The sequence below is a fragment of the Pelodiscus sinensis genome, chromosome 21, assembly GCF_049634645.1.
Source record: "Pelodiscus sinensis isolate JC-2024 chromosome 21, ASM4963464v1, whole genome shotgun sequence".
Lineage (NCBI taxonomy): Eukaryota > Metazoa > Chordata > Testudines > Trionychidae > Pelodiscus > Pelodiscus sinensis.
Window position 1 is genome coordinate 18,212,773 of NC_134731.1, and position 15,634 is coordinate 18,228,406.

The following is a 15,634-nucleotide window of genomic DNA, read 5'->3' on the forward strand; positions in this document are numbered from 1 at the left end:
CCAGCCAGGTCCCTCAGGAATACAGTCCTATCTGAGCAGGCCTGCCAGCAGCTAATCCCACCCCTGCCTGCTCTCTTCTGGCTAGGAAAAGCTAGGCCAGCGAGCAAAGACTTGCTCAAAGGCTGACGCCCCCAAGAGCCACAAACTGCTCCAGTTCACAGTGGATTTGGGAAACTCCAGCCCCTCTGAGCACAGCACCCAACTCAGGCAGGGTCTGCAGGCAGCGCAGAAGAGCAAAGCCCCTTTGCCTGACTTTTCAAACCCCAGGTACATTCCTGTGCCGTCAGCCAAACTGTTCACAAGGGCCAATGCTAGTGGCAGCACAGGACCCTTCGTGGAGCTTAGCCACAGCAGTGGTACCCTCGGCACCCGGCCGCTACAGCCCAGCAAAGGCAGGGGGGACCGTACACTGTAAAGGAAGCCACTTCCCAGGGGCTAAGCCCAGAGACTTTCCGCCCAAGTCCTGCCTCCCCAGGCGAGAGACTCATTGTTCCTGGTAGAAAAACCCCACAACACCCAACTCCCCCGAGGGTGGGAGCTGAGCCTCAGTCTCAAGCAAAACTGACAGTTTAGTCACATCCACATTCACCGCACAATGAAGTTCCATACGTTTCATGTAACATCGAGCTGTCTGGAGAGGAGAATGCCCCCAGGACCGGGTCAGAGAGCTGCCTGCGGCCGCTTTCTCCTCCCCAGAAGGAACTAAATCCTACTCGACAGCTTTGAAGTGTTGGCCCCCTCAGGGAACCAAGCTTGAAGGAATTCAAAGGCAATTTAGCTTAAATATAAAAATAAATTTTTATTCTCTTAAAAAAATGTTTAAATATCTGTTAATTTAGGGGTCTGCAGACACACTCACACTTCTGAATAGTAAAAAGATCTGGCAGCTGGGACCACTCTTGGAATGTGGGGAGGAGGGGGCACAGGCCTGGGCCGTTAGGGCATCACCCCCTCTCCCGAAGAGGCACAAGCCATCCTCCCAGTGAGCACCGCAGGGACTCCCTGGCCAGAGACAACCCCAAAAGGCGCCCCACAGTGGGCCCCTGGGAGCGGACAAGGGAGGAGCAGCTAGACAGCTGTGAAAGGGGGCAGGAAGCAGCGTGCATGCGGGGGATGGTGCCAAAAGGAGGCGAGGTTGCAGGGTGGAACAAGCTCATGGGCAGGCAGGGGAGAGAAGCCCGACTTGGAGCAGGGCATGAAAGTGAAGAAGCTGCCAGAATGGGACCTAGAAACACCATCCAGCCCCTGTGGCCCCCCCGCCAGCCGTTCTCACAGTCACCCCATCACTCAGCACGAGCAGCCACACAAGGGGGCTACTGGCAGCAGGCAAATCCGGCATTGCCAACATGCCACCACTCACACGGGCCAGAGCTTCCTCCAAACTCGATTCAATGAGCGAACCCCCAACAGGCAGAGCGGAGCCAGGCGCAGGAGAAAACGCAAGGGAAGGAACGCAACAGGGCAGGGGCTCTGCTCATCACGGCCTGGCAGAACGCCCCAAAGGCACCACCCTCCTGGGGGCAGATGGGAGGTTCCCCAGCAACAGGCAGCTCTGGTCTGCCTGGGAGCTCCCAGCCTGTCACTAGCTGCACGGCAGGAGTCTGCCTGGCGCCCAAGAGTTACTCTCCAATGCACAGAGCCTGGGCCAGCGCTGGCACGGCTCCCCCAAGGTCACTGTGCCCCTGGAGCCAGCACAGATGCCCCCAGGCAGGTGAAAGGGGCTCCCCAGGGACTCAGCAGGGGCAGAAGCAGAGCAGGAGCTGCTGTTGGGGCAGACAGGGAAGATGCGCACAGGCTGGCCCCGGCCAGCTCCCACGCCCCCCACACAGGCCGTGGCGGGGAGGGGGCACGTGAGCCACTGAGGCGGCAATGGGAGAATGTTACACACGAGCCCTGGAGCACACGTGAGGAAAGGAAGCTGCTGCTATGTACAGAGAACATCCTCTCCGCTGTGGTGCTGTTCAAGTATGAAGGGCTTGGGTATCCCGGCACCCGACGGTCTCCAACCCAAGGGGCCAGCTCTTGGGAGGACCTGCCCTGCCGAAAGGTTCCTTTCCACGCTGTAGCCTTGGCTCCTGTGGCTGGGCCAGAATTCAAGTCCGCAGAGGACCCAAGAGCTACTTTTTGCGGGGGTGCTGCCTTCGTGCCTGCAGCCGCTGCCGGGGCCCACTCTTGGATCCTGCCCCGATAGAAAACGCAGGTGCTGACGGTCCTAGAGGCAAGAGAGACTGGATGAGCCACGGCCACTGCCAGACGGCACGAACCTACAGCGCAGGGAGGGAGGAGACACCCCCCACTGTAGGCGGCTGCGCACCGAGTGCACGCCAGCGCTCCCGAGGCCTGCTCCCCTTCCCCAAGCACCCAGACGTTCTGCCACCCCCCCCCACTGTGCGAGGGAGCAGGCGGGCAGGGGTGTCCTCCAGGACTGGCCCACAGACGGGAGCCTCTCTGAAGGCAGAGCCCGAGCTGCAGCCCAGCCGTGGGGAAGAGGAAGCCCTGAAGAAAGTCTCTTACCAAATGGAGGCCTTGCTCCTCCGAAGCCCGGTCCAGGAGTGCCGGGAGCCCCGAAAGTAAGGCTGCTGCTCCCGCCAGGCCCTGCTCCTGGGGCCGGCGTGCTCTGCCCGAAGGCGGGCGTGGGAGTTCCTGGAAGCCACACACCTGTCAGCCGGGGTTAGAGCAGCAGGATGGGACCCTGCACCTAGGGGAAGCTCCTGCTCTCAGGGTCACAGCTCAGCCGGGGGAGGAAGGTGAGAACCGATCCCTCCGGAAGGGCTGGAACAGCCCCACCTGGCTTCCCAGCAGACAGAGGCGAGGGCAGTCCTCCAAGCCCCAGGTTTCTAGCCTCCCCTTCCCATTTCCTGGCCCCTGTGCACGCCCTGAGCCCGGGGGACGGAGCGGATGAGTCAGCCCGGTGAGGCCTTGCTGCCTGGGACACGGGCCCGTGTACAGCTCGGGCTACTGGAGCGCACCCAGCAGAGCAGCAGCCCTCAGACCCGCGACTGGGCGCTGGAGTGAGCCCTGTCCAGGGACACTGGGCTATGCAGAGGCTCGTTGGAGCCCTCTAGGGTTCTCGTGGCCCAGGACTGGCCCCGGCAGAGGGGGCATCAGGAATGGAGAATGAAAGCACAAGGTCACGGCCTAGAGCCACTCGAGCCTCCCGCCCCCCCCCACGCCAGCTCCAGCCTTCAACCCACGCAGGGCTGAGCATCCCGCCCCCGCCCGAGTCAGGACCTTACCTCCAAAGGCAGGCTTGCTGTCGGCAGGGCCAGGCACAGTGAAGGCGAAGGGGGCGCTCTGGACGCCCAAGGCCTGTGTCAAGGAAGAGCCGAAGGGGGCTGCCGTGCTTGCCGAGCTGTTCTGTCCAGCCCCAAAACCGAAGGGAGCGGCGGGAGCGGCCCCGCTCAGGGCGGGCGTCGGGATGCCAAAGGCACTAGCTCCTGGGCTCTGCTGGGAGGGCGCCCCAAAGGTGAACGGAGAGAGGGAGGGCCCCCCGAACACCAAGCTGCCGGTGCTGCTCTTGGTGGGCTGGGGGTTGGAGCCAAAGCTTGCGGTGGTTGAAGTGGTGGCTGTTCCAAAGGAGAAGACGGCCGTCGTGCCTCCAAACGCTGGCTGGGCGCTGGTGGGCCCAAAGGAACCCTGGCTATTGGTCCCCCCGAAACCTGGCTGGGAGCTGTTCCCAAAGGCCGGCTGTGCTGCAGACTGGGCTACAGAGGCCCCAAAACCAAATGCAGGGGTACTAAAGCTCGCTGGGCCAGCGGCCGGTTTGCTGGTGGGCTGCTGGCTCTCCGGGGTGCCAGGGGCAAACACAGGCTGGGCAGCTACCCCGGGGTATGGAGGGGGCGGTTTTGCCTTCGCTCCAAAGGCCCCAAAGGCCAGCGTTGCCTGACTGGTGCTCGGTGGGGTAGAAGAGGTCAGATTTGTGCTCCCAAAGAGACTGAAGCCGGTGGTGGTGCTGGGAGCAGCCTGTGCGGCGCTCAGGTGCGCTGTGCCGAAGGTGGAGCCTGCTGGAGCGGCGGGGGCGGGGGCGGCAGCGGCGCCGGGGGCGGGCTTACCGAACTGGAAGGCAGGAGCAGCGGGCGTGAGGCTTGCTGCGGGGCTGGGGCCTGGGTTTGGAAGGGCTGCGAACAGGAAGAGCTGGGCGGTGCCGGCGGAGGTGGAAGCAGCGGCTGTCGTGCTGCTGGGTGTGCTGGCAGCAAGCGGCACGCCGAAGCCAAAGCTGAAGGCGGGCTTTGTGCCCGAGCCAGCGGCGCTCAGGGTGCTGGGAAGGCCGGCGAAGACGGAGGGGGTGTCCGTAGCGGAAGATGCTGTCGGATCAGTGGCTGGCGCTGGCTGAGATGCCTGCTTGAATGTGAAGGGAGCAGCTGTTGCCAAAGGGGCCGCGGGCGCGGCTAGGTTCCCAAAGACAGGCTTGAACGTGGTGCTGGCAGCAGCGGACGGAGCAGTTGAGGCAGGCGCTGGGCCAGCAGACACTGCGCCTGCCGTGGAGCTGCCGCTTGCAGAGCTCGTCCCGCTTTCGCTCTTCGGCGGGGCACCGAAGATCGGTTTGAACAGGGGGGCGGCGGATGCGGCTGCAGGCCCTGGCTGGCTGGCAGGCGGGGCGCTCAGCGCCCCAAAGAGAACGCTGGGCTTCGGGGGGGAGGGTGGCTTGCTGGGGGTCTGGCCCAGCTCACAGGACGCAGGAGTCGGCAGGCTGCTCGCACCGCCAAGGGGCTGAGCAGCAGCGGAGGGAGCAGGGAAGTTCAGCGCCGGCGCAGGCTTGGAGTCCGATCCAGCAGTGGGCAGGGGCCCTGATCCCAACACGCCGGGGGAGGTCGGCAGAGGCAGCGGAGATGTCACTGCAGCCCCAGCCGGATCTGTGGAAGAGGGAAAATCGTTTGCAGAGGAACTTGGTGTGGCCAAGTCGATGAGCTGGGCTGGGGGAGGAGGCTCAAGCTGCCCCCAGGCCTTACCTGGAGCAAAACCCAGCCCCAGGCAGAGCCAAGACGAGCCACCAAGCTAGAGCCCTCCTGGCATCCCCAGGGCCATGTGGCGGAGGCCTGGGGGATTTCCTGCAGTCAGCTGTGGTCACGTTAGGTGTCTGGCCGTGTGCGGTCCCTGGCACCGCCCCGGTTCTGCAGACAGGAGTGCTCCGGCCAGCCGCCCACCAGCCACAAGAGCACGAGTGCGCCCAGCCAGACTCACCGTCAGCAAAGCCCGGTCCTAGCCCCCAGATCAAGGCCCACTGCCATACTAGCGCATCCAGCCCGCGGCAGGACGTTTCGGTTCCGCCTCGGCTGGCCAGACACGGCGCCCCGGACGGCGCAAGCCGCCCCTCTGGCTGAGCAAACACCTTCAGCTCATTGTGCTGCCACCCGGCCTTTATCCGCAGGCAGGCTGGGACGTTACCTGCGGGGGAATGGGCCAAGGGGTCCTGATCCCGGCCTCCTGGAGCGCTCGCACCCCGGCGTGTGGCTTCTGCAACGGCACCCTGGCTGTGCCAGGCTCGGAGCTGGCCAGCAGGCAGAGCCCGACTTCTCACTTTGTTTGTATTGCAAAGCTTGGCTACTACTTTAGTTCAGGCCTTGGCCTTAGCTCTACTACCCCAGGGACAGGCCCTGCCAAGCTTGGACTGGCCAGTGACCGGAGGCCAACGTCTCCCCGTCCCTCCTCGCTCCAGCTGGGTCACTAACCTGCAGGCACGAGCGTGCTCTGGCTGCTCTGCATCTTCGCCAGGCTCTCCAGCAGGGAGCCAGGGCCGGCGACCATGGAGGCCGATGCCACAGCAGTGGGCCCAGGAGACGGCATGGTGAGCGGCAGAGGCCTGGCTCCAGCGATGGGTTCTGCAGCAGGGCTTGGGGTGGCATCTACTGCTGGGGAGCAGGAAAAACCCACCCGCTTAGCGCTCTCTAGAGAAGAGCATGTTGCTATTAGCACGGCCTCCCAGCGTGCGGGGCAGCGACGTTAGCAGCCCACCCACACTCCTGAACGGGTCTGAGAGCTTCAGCCCCGTCCACAATCCAGAGGATGCATGTGGGGAGAGTCCCAGGTCTGGGGGTGGGGTCATGTCTGGAGCTCTCCCCGGGCTCTGGAGAGGCAGAGCTCGCTGGCCCCGGGAAAGGCAGCCTTCCTGGGCATGACAACTCGCATGGTGCTGCTCTGCGGCCTGAGTGACGCAGGTGACACCAGACGACTAATGACGGTTGCAAGTGCATCAGGGTGAAAGTCACAGGCAGGACGTGGTCAATAAGCAATAATTCAGACGCCCAGGGCAGAGCTCACGCCACGTCCTGCCCTGCGCCGCGCCCCCTCGGGGCGTAAAACCCACCGACTCGTGTCCTTAAGCACGATGGTCTCTTCCGGCTTGTGTGTCTGCTCCAGGTTCCAGCTCACAGCAAGTACCCAGCAGCCGCCCCTCCAGAACGGGGGAGGCCACGCAGAGCCCCTACCTGTCTTCTCCTCCAACACCTTGTTGAACCACTGCAGCGCTGCCTTCTTTTCCGCAGCCACGTCCTCTGCGGTGACAGCATAGCCCAGCTGGGGCGGCGGGGGCTGCCGAGGGAAGGACGCAGGAGCTTAGTGTCTGCTTGAGGCGGCAGGCAGAGCCCAAGAGACAGAGCCTGCCACTCAAATCCCTGCTCCCGTTTGGCCCACGGCCTGGGGGCGCACGACGCCAGAGCATTGTGGGCAGCTCCTCAGACACCAGGAGCTGGGCGGGGCTTCACTCCCATCCCACAAAGGGGCAGGTGCGCCCACCCTAGGCAGCTGGGCCAGGAGGACCCGCAGCACGGCCGAGGCCCCCAGGCGGAGCTCCGCAGAGGCCACGCACCAGGGTAAGCTGGTCCCCTCGGCGAGAAGAAAGCAGCTGGATCTTCCGCTTGCGTTTCCCGCTGCTCCCTGATGGGGACGGCGAGGGCAAGGAACTCTGCTTCTTCCGCGCAGGGGTCTCCACAGCTGGAATGAGAGGAGCAGCTCGCACTAGGCTCCCGCGGGAGGCGGGGTCACTGCGCACCCCCTGCCTCAGGAACTTGCTTACCGGCACCTTCACTTCCTGTCGGGGGGAGGAGGGGCCACACCCCGGAGCAGAACCAGACAGTGGGCCAAGCGGGGGACAGGCCCCAGGGTTTCCTGCACAGAGGTGGCAGCTTGTGCAAAGATGCCCAGGGAGCAAGGACCTTGGCTCTGTCCCGCTGAAGAGCCCATTCGGGAAGCGCCGTGCGAATGGCTCCACTCCCCACGCCGCAAAGGGGCCTTGCTCTAGTTCATATCGCCCGTTCAGCCCGGGGAAGCCGGACAGGGGAACTGGCAGGGGCCTACCATTACTCAGTGCAGACAAAGGATGTTAAGTAGCACGTAGCTGACTAATCGAATAGTCGGCGCATTTTTGCATCGACTATTTGATTAGTTGAGAGGGCGGTGCTGCCCCTTTGAAACGCCGCTGCGGTGTTTCGAAGGGGCAGTGCCATGTGGAGTCCAGGGGCAGCTGGGGAGTCCCCAGCTGATCCCCGGCTCGCCAAGGTGGCATGTCAAAGCGGCAGCACTGCACTGAGACGCTGGGCTCTGTGCGGCATTGCTGCTTTGAAGTATCCCCCCTTCCCCCCGCCCTTGCTGCCTCTTTCAGACAGTCGCGGGGGGTGGGGGGGAGAAGCGACTAGTCGACTATCCTGTCACCTATCTGATAAGCATTTGGTTATCGGATAGTCGACTAGTCCTTAACATCCCCAGCGTGGACCTTGGCGAGACACCTCCCCATCCCTACTTACTCTCCAGCAGCCTTTCCTTCACAAGGCCCACCCAAGCAGGCGCCCCGGTGGCTCTGCAAGCGAGACTCCGTGCCCACTCACCCTTTTCTGTCTGCAGCTCCTTGTCAGATTTTACAGGGGTAGATGTGCTGGACCAGTGAAGATCCCCCTCCCTGCAGAGACAGGAGAAAGCCTGTTAGGCCCAGTCCAAAGCGACTCACCTCTTCTCGGAGGGACAGGACGATTCCAGGAGAGTCAAGAGTGAGAATCTTGAAAGCTACCAGCAAAATTGACATCGGTGGTAAGACCCGCGCCTCGGCCACAGCCCCGCCTCTAGCGCAAACAGCCTCACGCTGCCTGAGCGTTCATGCGCCTCACCTGGGTCAGCAAAGGGAGAACTGCACACAGACCCTCCAGCACTTGGCAGAGGCAAAGCTAACCTCAGAAAGGCCCCGAGGGGCCCATGGCCTGCGGGCCTGAGAGTCCCTTTGCTTTAGACCCAAACACTCCGCGGGAATGGTCTGGGAACATGGCCTGTCAACATTTTTCTGACTGATGGGCCACCCGTGCAAACTGCAGACGCACACCTCGCCGGGAGGGCCGAAGCACCAAGGCAGGAGGCTGGTAACGGAGAGGCACCTCTGCATGGACAGGTGTGATGATGGGGCTTAGAGCAGCAGTGAGAAGTGGTTAACGAAATGGCACCATGTGACCGATCCGGCCAAGGAAATGGCCAAAAGCAGCAGGGTGCATGCAACATCTGAACTCGTGTCGGCCGCAGGAGAGGCAGGGCGCTGACGGACAGAGCAGGGGCAATGCTGCCTTCGCCTGCACCAGGCTGGGAGCAGGAAGACAAGGGAGAGCGGATTTAGCCAGACTGCTGGGGACTCGAGATGGCTGGAGCATCCCACGATGGGCAGATTACACAGAGCTTGAGGCTCAGGGAGAGAGAAGAGCCTTGGCAGCCCCACTGGACGTGCGTCACCCTTCCCATCCAGAGACCGGAGCCTGCACACAGGCTACTGCTGGAGCTATCTCCCCAGCGTCTACGTATGCTGAATCAGCAACGCAGGCGAGCGGCACTGAACTGGAAGCAGTTTGCTTACCTGGCTTTCTTGCTGGGCCTCTCTGGTGTCTGAGAGCGGGAAGATGCCGGACTGGAGAGAGGGGAAGCACTCGGGCCGCTCCTCTTCCAGAGCTGGAACCCAGAGAGAAAGGCCATTGAACGGTAATTCCCGCTGAGAGGCAAATGCCCTCTGCTCCCGACCAGCCACACAGACCGTACTGCTCCCTTGCGTGACAAACCTGCCACGGTCTGACTGGCGAAGAGACTAGAGGCTTAAGACAGGTCTATGCCGCAATCAGACAGCACGGCTGGCCTGTGCCAGCTGACGCGGGCTCACAGGGCTGTTGCACTGTGGTGTAGACATTCGGGCTTGGTCTGCAACCAGACCTCGGGGGCCCCTCCTCCTTGCAGGGTCCAGGGCCTGGTCTCCAGGCAGACAAATGCCTACACCAAGCAGTCCCTTGGCTTGAGCCCTGGGAGCAAGTATGCGGCGAGGGCCCGCTGCAGGTTTCACTGGTATAGACACACCCTGGACCCATCAGCACAAAGCACAAGCTATGTCAAGCCGACCTCGGGGGCTGCAGCGTTTTCCTATTGAAAGTGGCACAGTTCAGCCAGGACCCAACCCAGGAGCCCTTCCCACAGGAATGGCCAGAGGGAGCCGGAGCAATGGTCCTGCTAGCCTGTCTTCCCACAGAGGCCAGCGCCGAACTCAGGAGAGGGACTGGGCAGCGCACAGCAATTAGCACGCGATTCATCCGCTGCTGCTTCTGGCAAATGGAGCCTACGAACACGGGCAGCATGGGGTTCCACCCGGCCATCCGCTTACAGCCTCCACAGACCCATCCGCCAGGAACTTACCTAATTCCTTTCTGGATCCAGCCATTGCTTTGGCCTTCACACACTGACTGTGCGTTGCGTGAAGAAAGATTTCTGTTCGTTTTAAACCTGCTGCCTATTGGGCGAGCCGTGGTGCTTGTGTAACGGGAACAGGTACATTACACTTCCTTCTCCCCTCCTGCCACACTATTCACTGTGTCAGACCCCCTTACACACCATCTTTTCCAAGCTGAAGAGCCCCAGGCTTTTCACTCTCTCCTCAGATAGAAGCTGATTCATACCCCTGATCATTTCTGTTGCCCTTCTCTGGGCCCCTCTCAAATCTATTTTTTAGCATGGGGCAATCAGAACTGCATGCAACACTCCAGGTGGGGTTTTCCCTGGATCAATTTTAGAAAGGTGAAGCAGGTTTGATGCCCTAAAGCACCTAACCAGGGTGCCCTCTGGCTCAGGAGATAAGGAGGTCCAAGAGGAAGATGGCAGAAGAGTGGCAGTTAAGCACACGCAAGGACAGGCTGCTAGCTAGTAACGTTCAGTGATCTGCTCTTATGCTGCATCAGCAATTTTAGTCCTGTCTGAGGAGAAAGGAGCCATTTCAGCAGCATGTTTTGTTGCCTAGCAGCTGCCTAAGAACCTAGCTCAAAGTTGAAAATGCTGGACTCGCACACTGGCCAAATGCAGCCTGAAAGGAGGTGGCAGGACAGGAGAATGGTTCTGATTTTATGTTCGGTTTTACCTAGAACAATCCAAACTGAGCACCAAGCAACTGAAACTAAGTATCTGTTCTGGTCGGTTGGAGGAGGCTCAGTTCCCTGCTACCCCTTGGCATCAGTCCATGCTGGAGGATAGCACAGCACTGTCTCCCGGGGCGCACGCTGAGGACAGGCAGTGGCGACGGTTTACATTTTGCCTGAGAAGTTTTGCTGAAGATATTTGTGCTGAATGAAGCTGGTCAGAAATTACTTGTTTATTGCCAAGCAACTGGCAATGCTGCCTTCCCCTCGTAGGGCCACGCCACCCCAAACCGCTGTCTCCCCGTCAATTCCAGGTGCTTTACTGGAAATGCTGCATCCTACCTTCGACAGTCCCCGGGTGGAGCTGTAGGAGCTGGCGATAGCATTGCGGATGGAGCTGGGAATCCCACCAGCATGTATGTTGTTCATGGAGCTGATGGAAGAAGTGCGCGATCTCTTGCTCAAGCAATCATCTAGGCACTGGGAAGCGAGCGCCCTTTTCAATGTGCCTGGCCTAGTGAAAAGGGAGAGACTGTCAGATCTGGAGCTAAGAAAGTCGTTGAGTTTTCAGATTGGGAGCTGAACCAAAAAAAAGTTTGTTCTGACTTGAGCCAAAGCTTTTTTAGTGTTGATGAGGAAACACAAGAGTATCAGCTCACTTGGTTTTTTGTATCTGATTTTGCACAAAACGTTTTGTTCTCAGGTGTTTCGCACTTGGTGTTCTGTGTAGGGAGATAACTATTTTTTAAAAACACCTTTAGGGTTTCAGAATTTTCCATTTTTCCAGGCTGAAACTATTCACTGAATTTAACTTGAATTCTCACACGATTTTGGTGCCCTGAAAATTAATTTACTATTCATCAAAAACAAGTTTGGCCTAGTTCTAATTACATGCCTCCATCCTCATTCCAGGGTGCCTCTTCTCAAGCCAGGTCCCTCTGGCCTCCACTTGACTGGCCAGCCCCTTCCCAGGTTGACAGCCACTTACTTGGGAACCAGAGATGCTGGGGCTCCATTGGCGACCAGGGGCTCAAATGCAGACTGCCCACTGCCACTGCTGTCATGGCGCCTGCAAAAGAGAGACAAGGCAATTCTCAGAGCGCAGACGGACCAGCACAATCCAGCACTCTGCAGTGGAAAACGCTCTCTGGAACCCAGAACTGCGGTACCCCCACCTAGTGCAGACGTATGAGCAGACAAACCTTGCCCACTCTTTCATCGGACAGTCACACACTGGCAGAACCCTGCTTTCATTTTTAGTTTTTGTTCCAACGTGGAATGAAAACAAATTTCAAAACCTTGGAAGTTGCTTGGAAACAGAATTGTCATCTCTACTGAATTGTTAGCTCTACTGCGGAGCTTGAGTGCATTTGTCTCAAGTGCTAGCCACACTAGGGCCTGCTCTCCACTACAGTGGAAGGTCAAAATAAGACACACAACTCCAGCTATGTTAGTGATAGAAATGTAGCCGTGTTAGTCTGGTGTAGCTGAAACAAAAAACAGGACTATGTAGCACTTTAAAGACTAACAAGATGGTTTATTAGGTGATGAGCTTTCGTGGGCCAGACCCACTTCCTCAGATCAAATAGTGGAAGAAAATTGTCTCAACCATATATACCAAAGGATACAATTTAAAAAAAGTGAACACATATGAAAAGGACAAATCAAATTTCAGAACAGAAGTGGGATTAGGGGGGGAGGTAAATGTCTGCGAGCTAATGATATTAGAGGTGAAAATTGGTTGTGATATATGGTTGTGACAATTTTCTTCCACTATTTGATCTGAGGAAGTGGGTCTGGCCCACGAAAGCTCATCACCTAATAAACCAGCTATGTTAATGAGAGTAATAGCATTTCTGTACTGTCCACACAGCGGGACGCCGACAGGAGCAACTGCTCCCACCTGCTTCCCTTAAGAACCGGCCGATCTTCCACTAGCGCAGACATGCCCTGGAGGCTGCTCATATGCCAGCTGGCAGCACAAAGGTGCCTCTGGGATGTTGGTGCTAAGCTGACATAACTGACACAAGCGCTGTTTGGCCCACAACACGAGTCACAACAGTGAGCCTGGCTGCCTACCGAACCTGTTCACACTCGCTGCTGTGAAATTGTGACCGACACAGCCGGACACTCGACACCAGTGGGGATTGGGGGAGGCGGTGAGCGTGACGCGGCCGGGCACTCGACCCCAGTGGGGATTGGGGGAGGCCGTGAGCGTGACGCGGCCGGGCACTCGACCCCAGTGGGGATTGGGGGAGGCCGTGAGCGTGACGCGGCCGGGCACTCGACCCCAGTGGGGATTGGGGGAGGCCGTGAGCGTGACGCGGCCGGGCACTCGACCCCAGTGGGGATTGGGGGAGGCCGTGAGCGTGACGCGGCCGGGCACTCGACACCAGTGGGGATTGGGGGAGGCGGTGAGCGTGACGCGGCCGGGCACTCAACCCCAGTGGGGATTGGGGGAGGCGGTGAGCGTGACGCGGCCGGGCACTCAACCCCAGTGGGGATTGGGGGAGGCGGTGAGCGTGACGCGGCCGGGCACTCGACCCCAGTGGGGATTGGGGGAGGCGGTGAGCGTGACGCGGCCGGGCACTCGACCCCAGTGGGGATTGGGGGAGGCCGTGAGCGTGACGCGGCCGGGCACTCGACCCCAGTGGGGATTGGGGGAGGCCGTGAGCGTGACGCGGCCGGGCACTCGACACCAGTGGGGATTGGGGGAGGCCGTGAGCGTGACACGGCCGGGCACTCGACACCAGTGGGGATTGGGGGAGGCGGTGAGCGTGACGCGGCCGGGCACTCGACACCAGTGGGGATTGGGGGAGGCGGTGAGCGTGACGCGGCCGGGCACTCGACACCAGTGGGGATTGGGGGAGGCGGTGAGCGTGACGCGGCCGGGCACTCGACACCAGTGGGGATTGGGGGAGGCGGTGAGCGTGACGCGGCCGGGCACTCGACACCAGTGGGGATTGGGGGAGGCGGTGAGCGTGACGCGGCCGGGCACTCGACACCAGTGGGGATTGGGGGAGGCGGTGAGCGTGACGCGGCCGGGCACTCGACACCAGTGGGGATTGGGGGAGGCGGTGAGCGTGACGCGGCCGGGCACTCGACACCAGTGGGGATTGGGGGAGGCGGTGAGCGTGACGCGGCCGGGCACTCGACACCAGTGGGGATTGGGGGAGGCCGTGAGCGTGACGCGGCCGGGCACTCGACACCAGTGGGGATTGGGGGAGGCGGTGAGCGTGACGCGGCCGGGCACTCGACACCAGTGGGGATTGGGGGAGGCCGTGAGCGTGACGCGGCCGGGCACTCGACACCAGTGGGGATTGGGGGAGGCCGTGAGCGTGACGCGGCCGGGCACTCGACACCAGTGGGGATTGGGGGAGGCCGTGAGCGTGACGCGGCCGGGCACTCGACACCAGTGGGGATTGGGAGGCAGTGTCAGAAAGGAGAACCGAGTGTCCACATCCATGCTGACCCTGTACTGTTCTCTGTAGCACTGAAGTTATCCCCCATGTCCCACCCCACCCAGAGCGTGGGAGGTGGCCCAGGCATCTACTCGTCCAGGAAGTACAAAGAGCAACGGGAGAAGACAACTGCATGAGCCACCCCAGCACCCAGTGGAAGCGCGCTGCAGCAGTGGGGAACGCAGCTGGTTGCTCCCTGAACGCGGCTCATCTGGGCTCTCAAACGGACATCTAACAGCGGGCCCAGCAGCAGCAGACAGGACGACAGACTCAGCATCGCGTCAGCCCAAGTGTCTCCTCTCTGACTCCCTAGCACTCAATTAACTTGCAAGCGCATCTAATCCAGCCCTAGTGGATTTCCCCACCACAAGCAGCATGCGGGCTCCTGGCAAGCAAGGGGCAGACACAGGGAGCAACAGACCAATTCAACCGTCACATACAGAAAGGGACAGGCAGAAAAGAGGACAGCACAACAGTGCTAAGCAGGTGCAAGAGGACTCCCCCAGAAAGAGAACGGCATCCACTGATCTGCATCCCACTCCTTCCTAAAATCCTGGGGAAAGACACTGGAATGGGAACTGGGAAGCATTTTTTTCACCATTTCTTGAAGGAAAAATTTGTGTTCCTTTTATTGAAAGAGTTATGAAGGAGGTCTCAATGGATCTTTTAAATTGCTGTGTTTTGTTTTACACGAGAAATTGAAGACACATGTACCCCAAGAACTAGGGGTCACCAAAAGAAGTCAATAGCTAGCAGCTTTAAAACAAACCAAAGGCAGTATTTCTTCACACAGCACGGTCGATTGAAGACCAGGATTAGAATAGGGTTCAAACAGAGCTAGATAGATTTATGGAGGTTAGGTCCATCGATGGCTGTTGGCCAGGATGGGGTCCCTGGCCTGTTTGTCAGGGGCTGGGAAAGAGACACAGGGAATGGATCACTTAGAATCACAGAATTCTAGAACTGGAAGGCACTTGGAGAGATCATCCAGTCCAGTCCCCTGCCCCCATCGCAGGAACACGCACCACCTAGACCGGGGTGGGGAAACTGGTTTTGGATTAGGGACCACTGATGCATGGGAAAAAATCAGCTGGGGGTGGGGGGGGGTGTCACACAAGTGAGAAACAAAAAACCCACAAACCCTCACTGACCTGGCCCCCGACTGAGGAGAAAAAACCCATTTAACCCCCAGATGGAGCAAGTAATTAAGGAATCCATCTGCAAACACTTGGAAGATAATAAGGTGACAAGGAACAGCCAGCATGAATTTGTAAAGAACAAATCATGTCAAACCAATCTGATCACTTTCTTTGATAGGATAACGAGTCTTGTGGATAGGGGAGAAGCGGTGGACATGGTATACCTAGACTTTAGTAAGGCGTTTGATACGGTCTTGCATGATATTCTTATCAATAAACTAGACAAATACAAATACAACTTAGACAGGGTGCATAAACTGGCTGGATAACTGTTCTCAGAGAGTAGTTATTAACAGTTAACAATCCCCCTGGAAAGGTATAACAAGTGGGGTTCCACAGGGGACTGTTTTAGGACCGGTTCTGTTCAATATCTTCATCAATGATTTAGATACTGGAATAGAGTGTACGCTTATTAAGTTTGCAGATGATACCAAGCTGGGAGGGGTTGCGACTGCTCTGGAGGGTAGGGTCCTAATTCAAAATGATCTGGACAAATTGGAGAAATGGTCTGAGGTAAACAGGATGAAGTTTAATAAGGACAAATGCAAAGTGCTCCACTTAGGAAGGAACAATCCGTTTCACACATGCAGAATGAGAAGCGACTGCCTAGGAAGGA

At 59.2% G+C, this 15,634-nt stretch overlaps 1 protein-coding gene across 4 annotated transcripts in view; it reads right to left on the reverse strand.

Annotated features, from left to right (window-relative positions):
• The window catches only part of POM121 (POM121 transmembrane nucleoporin), a 21,965-nt gene continuing 6,331 nt past the window's right edge, over nucleotides 1–15,634 (reverse strand). The window contains exons 4-13 of one of the 4 annotated variants that reach the window (XM_075905020.1): nucleotides 11,347–11,427; nucleotides 10,701–10,872; nucleotides 8,825–8,916; nucleotides 7,821–7,891; nucleotides 6,806–6,930; nucleotides 6,426–6,528; nucleotides 5,670–5,846; nucleotides 3,237–4,853; nucleotides 2,515–2,643; nucleotides 1–2,212 (exon numbers count right to left, since the gene is read on the reverse strand). In XM_075905020.1, coding sequence (XP_075761135.1) covers nucleotides 2,118–2,212; nucleotides 2,515–2,643; nucleotides 3,237–4,853; nucleotides 5,670–5,846; nucleotides 6,426–6,528; nucleotides 6,806–6,930; nucleotides 7,821–7,891; nucleotides 8,825–8,916; nucleotides 10,701–10,872; nucleotides 11,347–11,427 — 2,662 coding nt within the window. In that variant the 3' untranslated portion in view covers nucleotides 1–2,117. Of the gene's footprint in view, nucleotides 2,213–2,514; nucleotides 2,659–3,236; nucleotides 4,854–5,669; nucleotides 5,850–6,425; nucleotides 6,529–6,805; nucleotides 6,931–7,820; nucleotides 7,892–8,824; nucleotides 8,917–10,700; nucleotides 10,873–11,346; nucleotides 11,428–15,634 lie in introns of all 4 variants that reach the window. The other 3 variants (XM_075905018.1, XM_075905019.1, XM_075905017.1) reach the window with 3 other exon arrangements.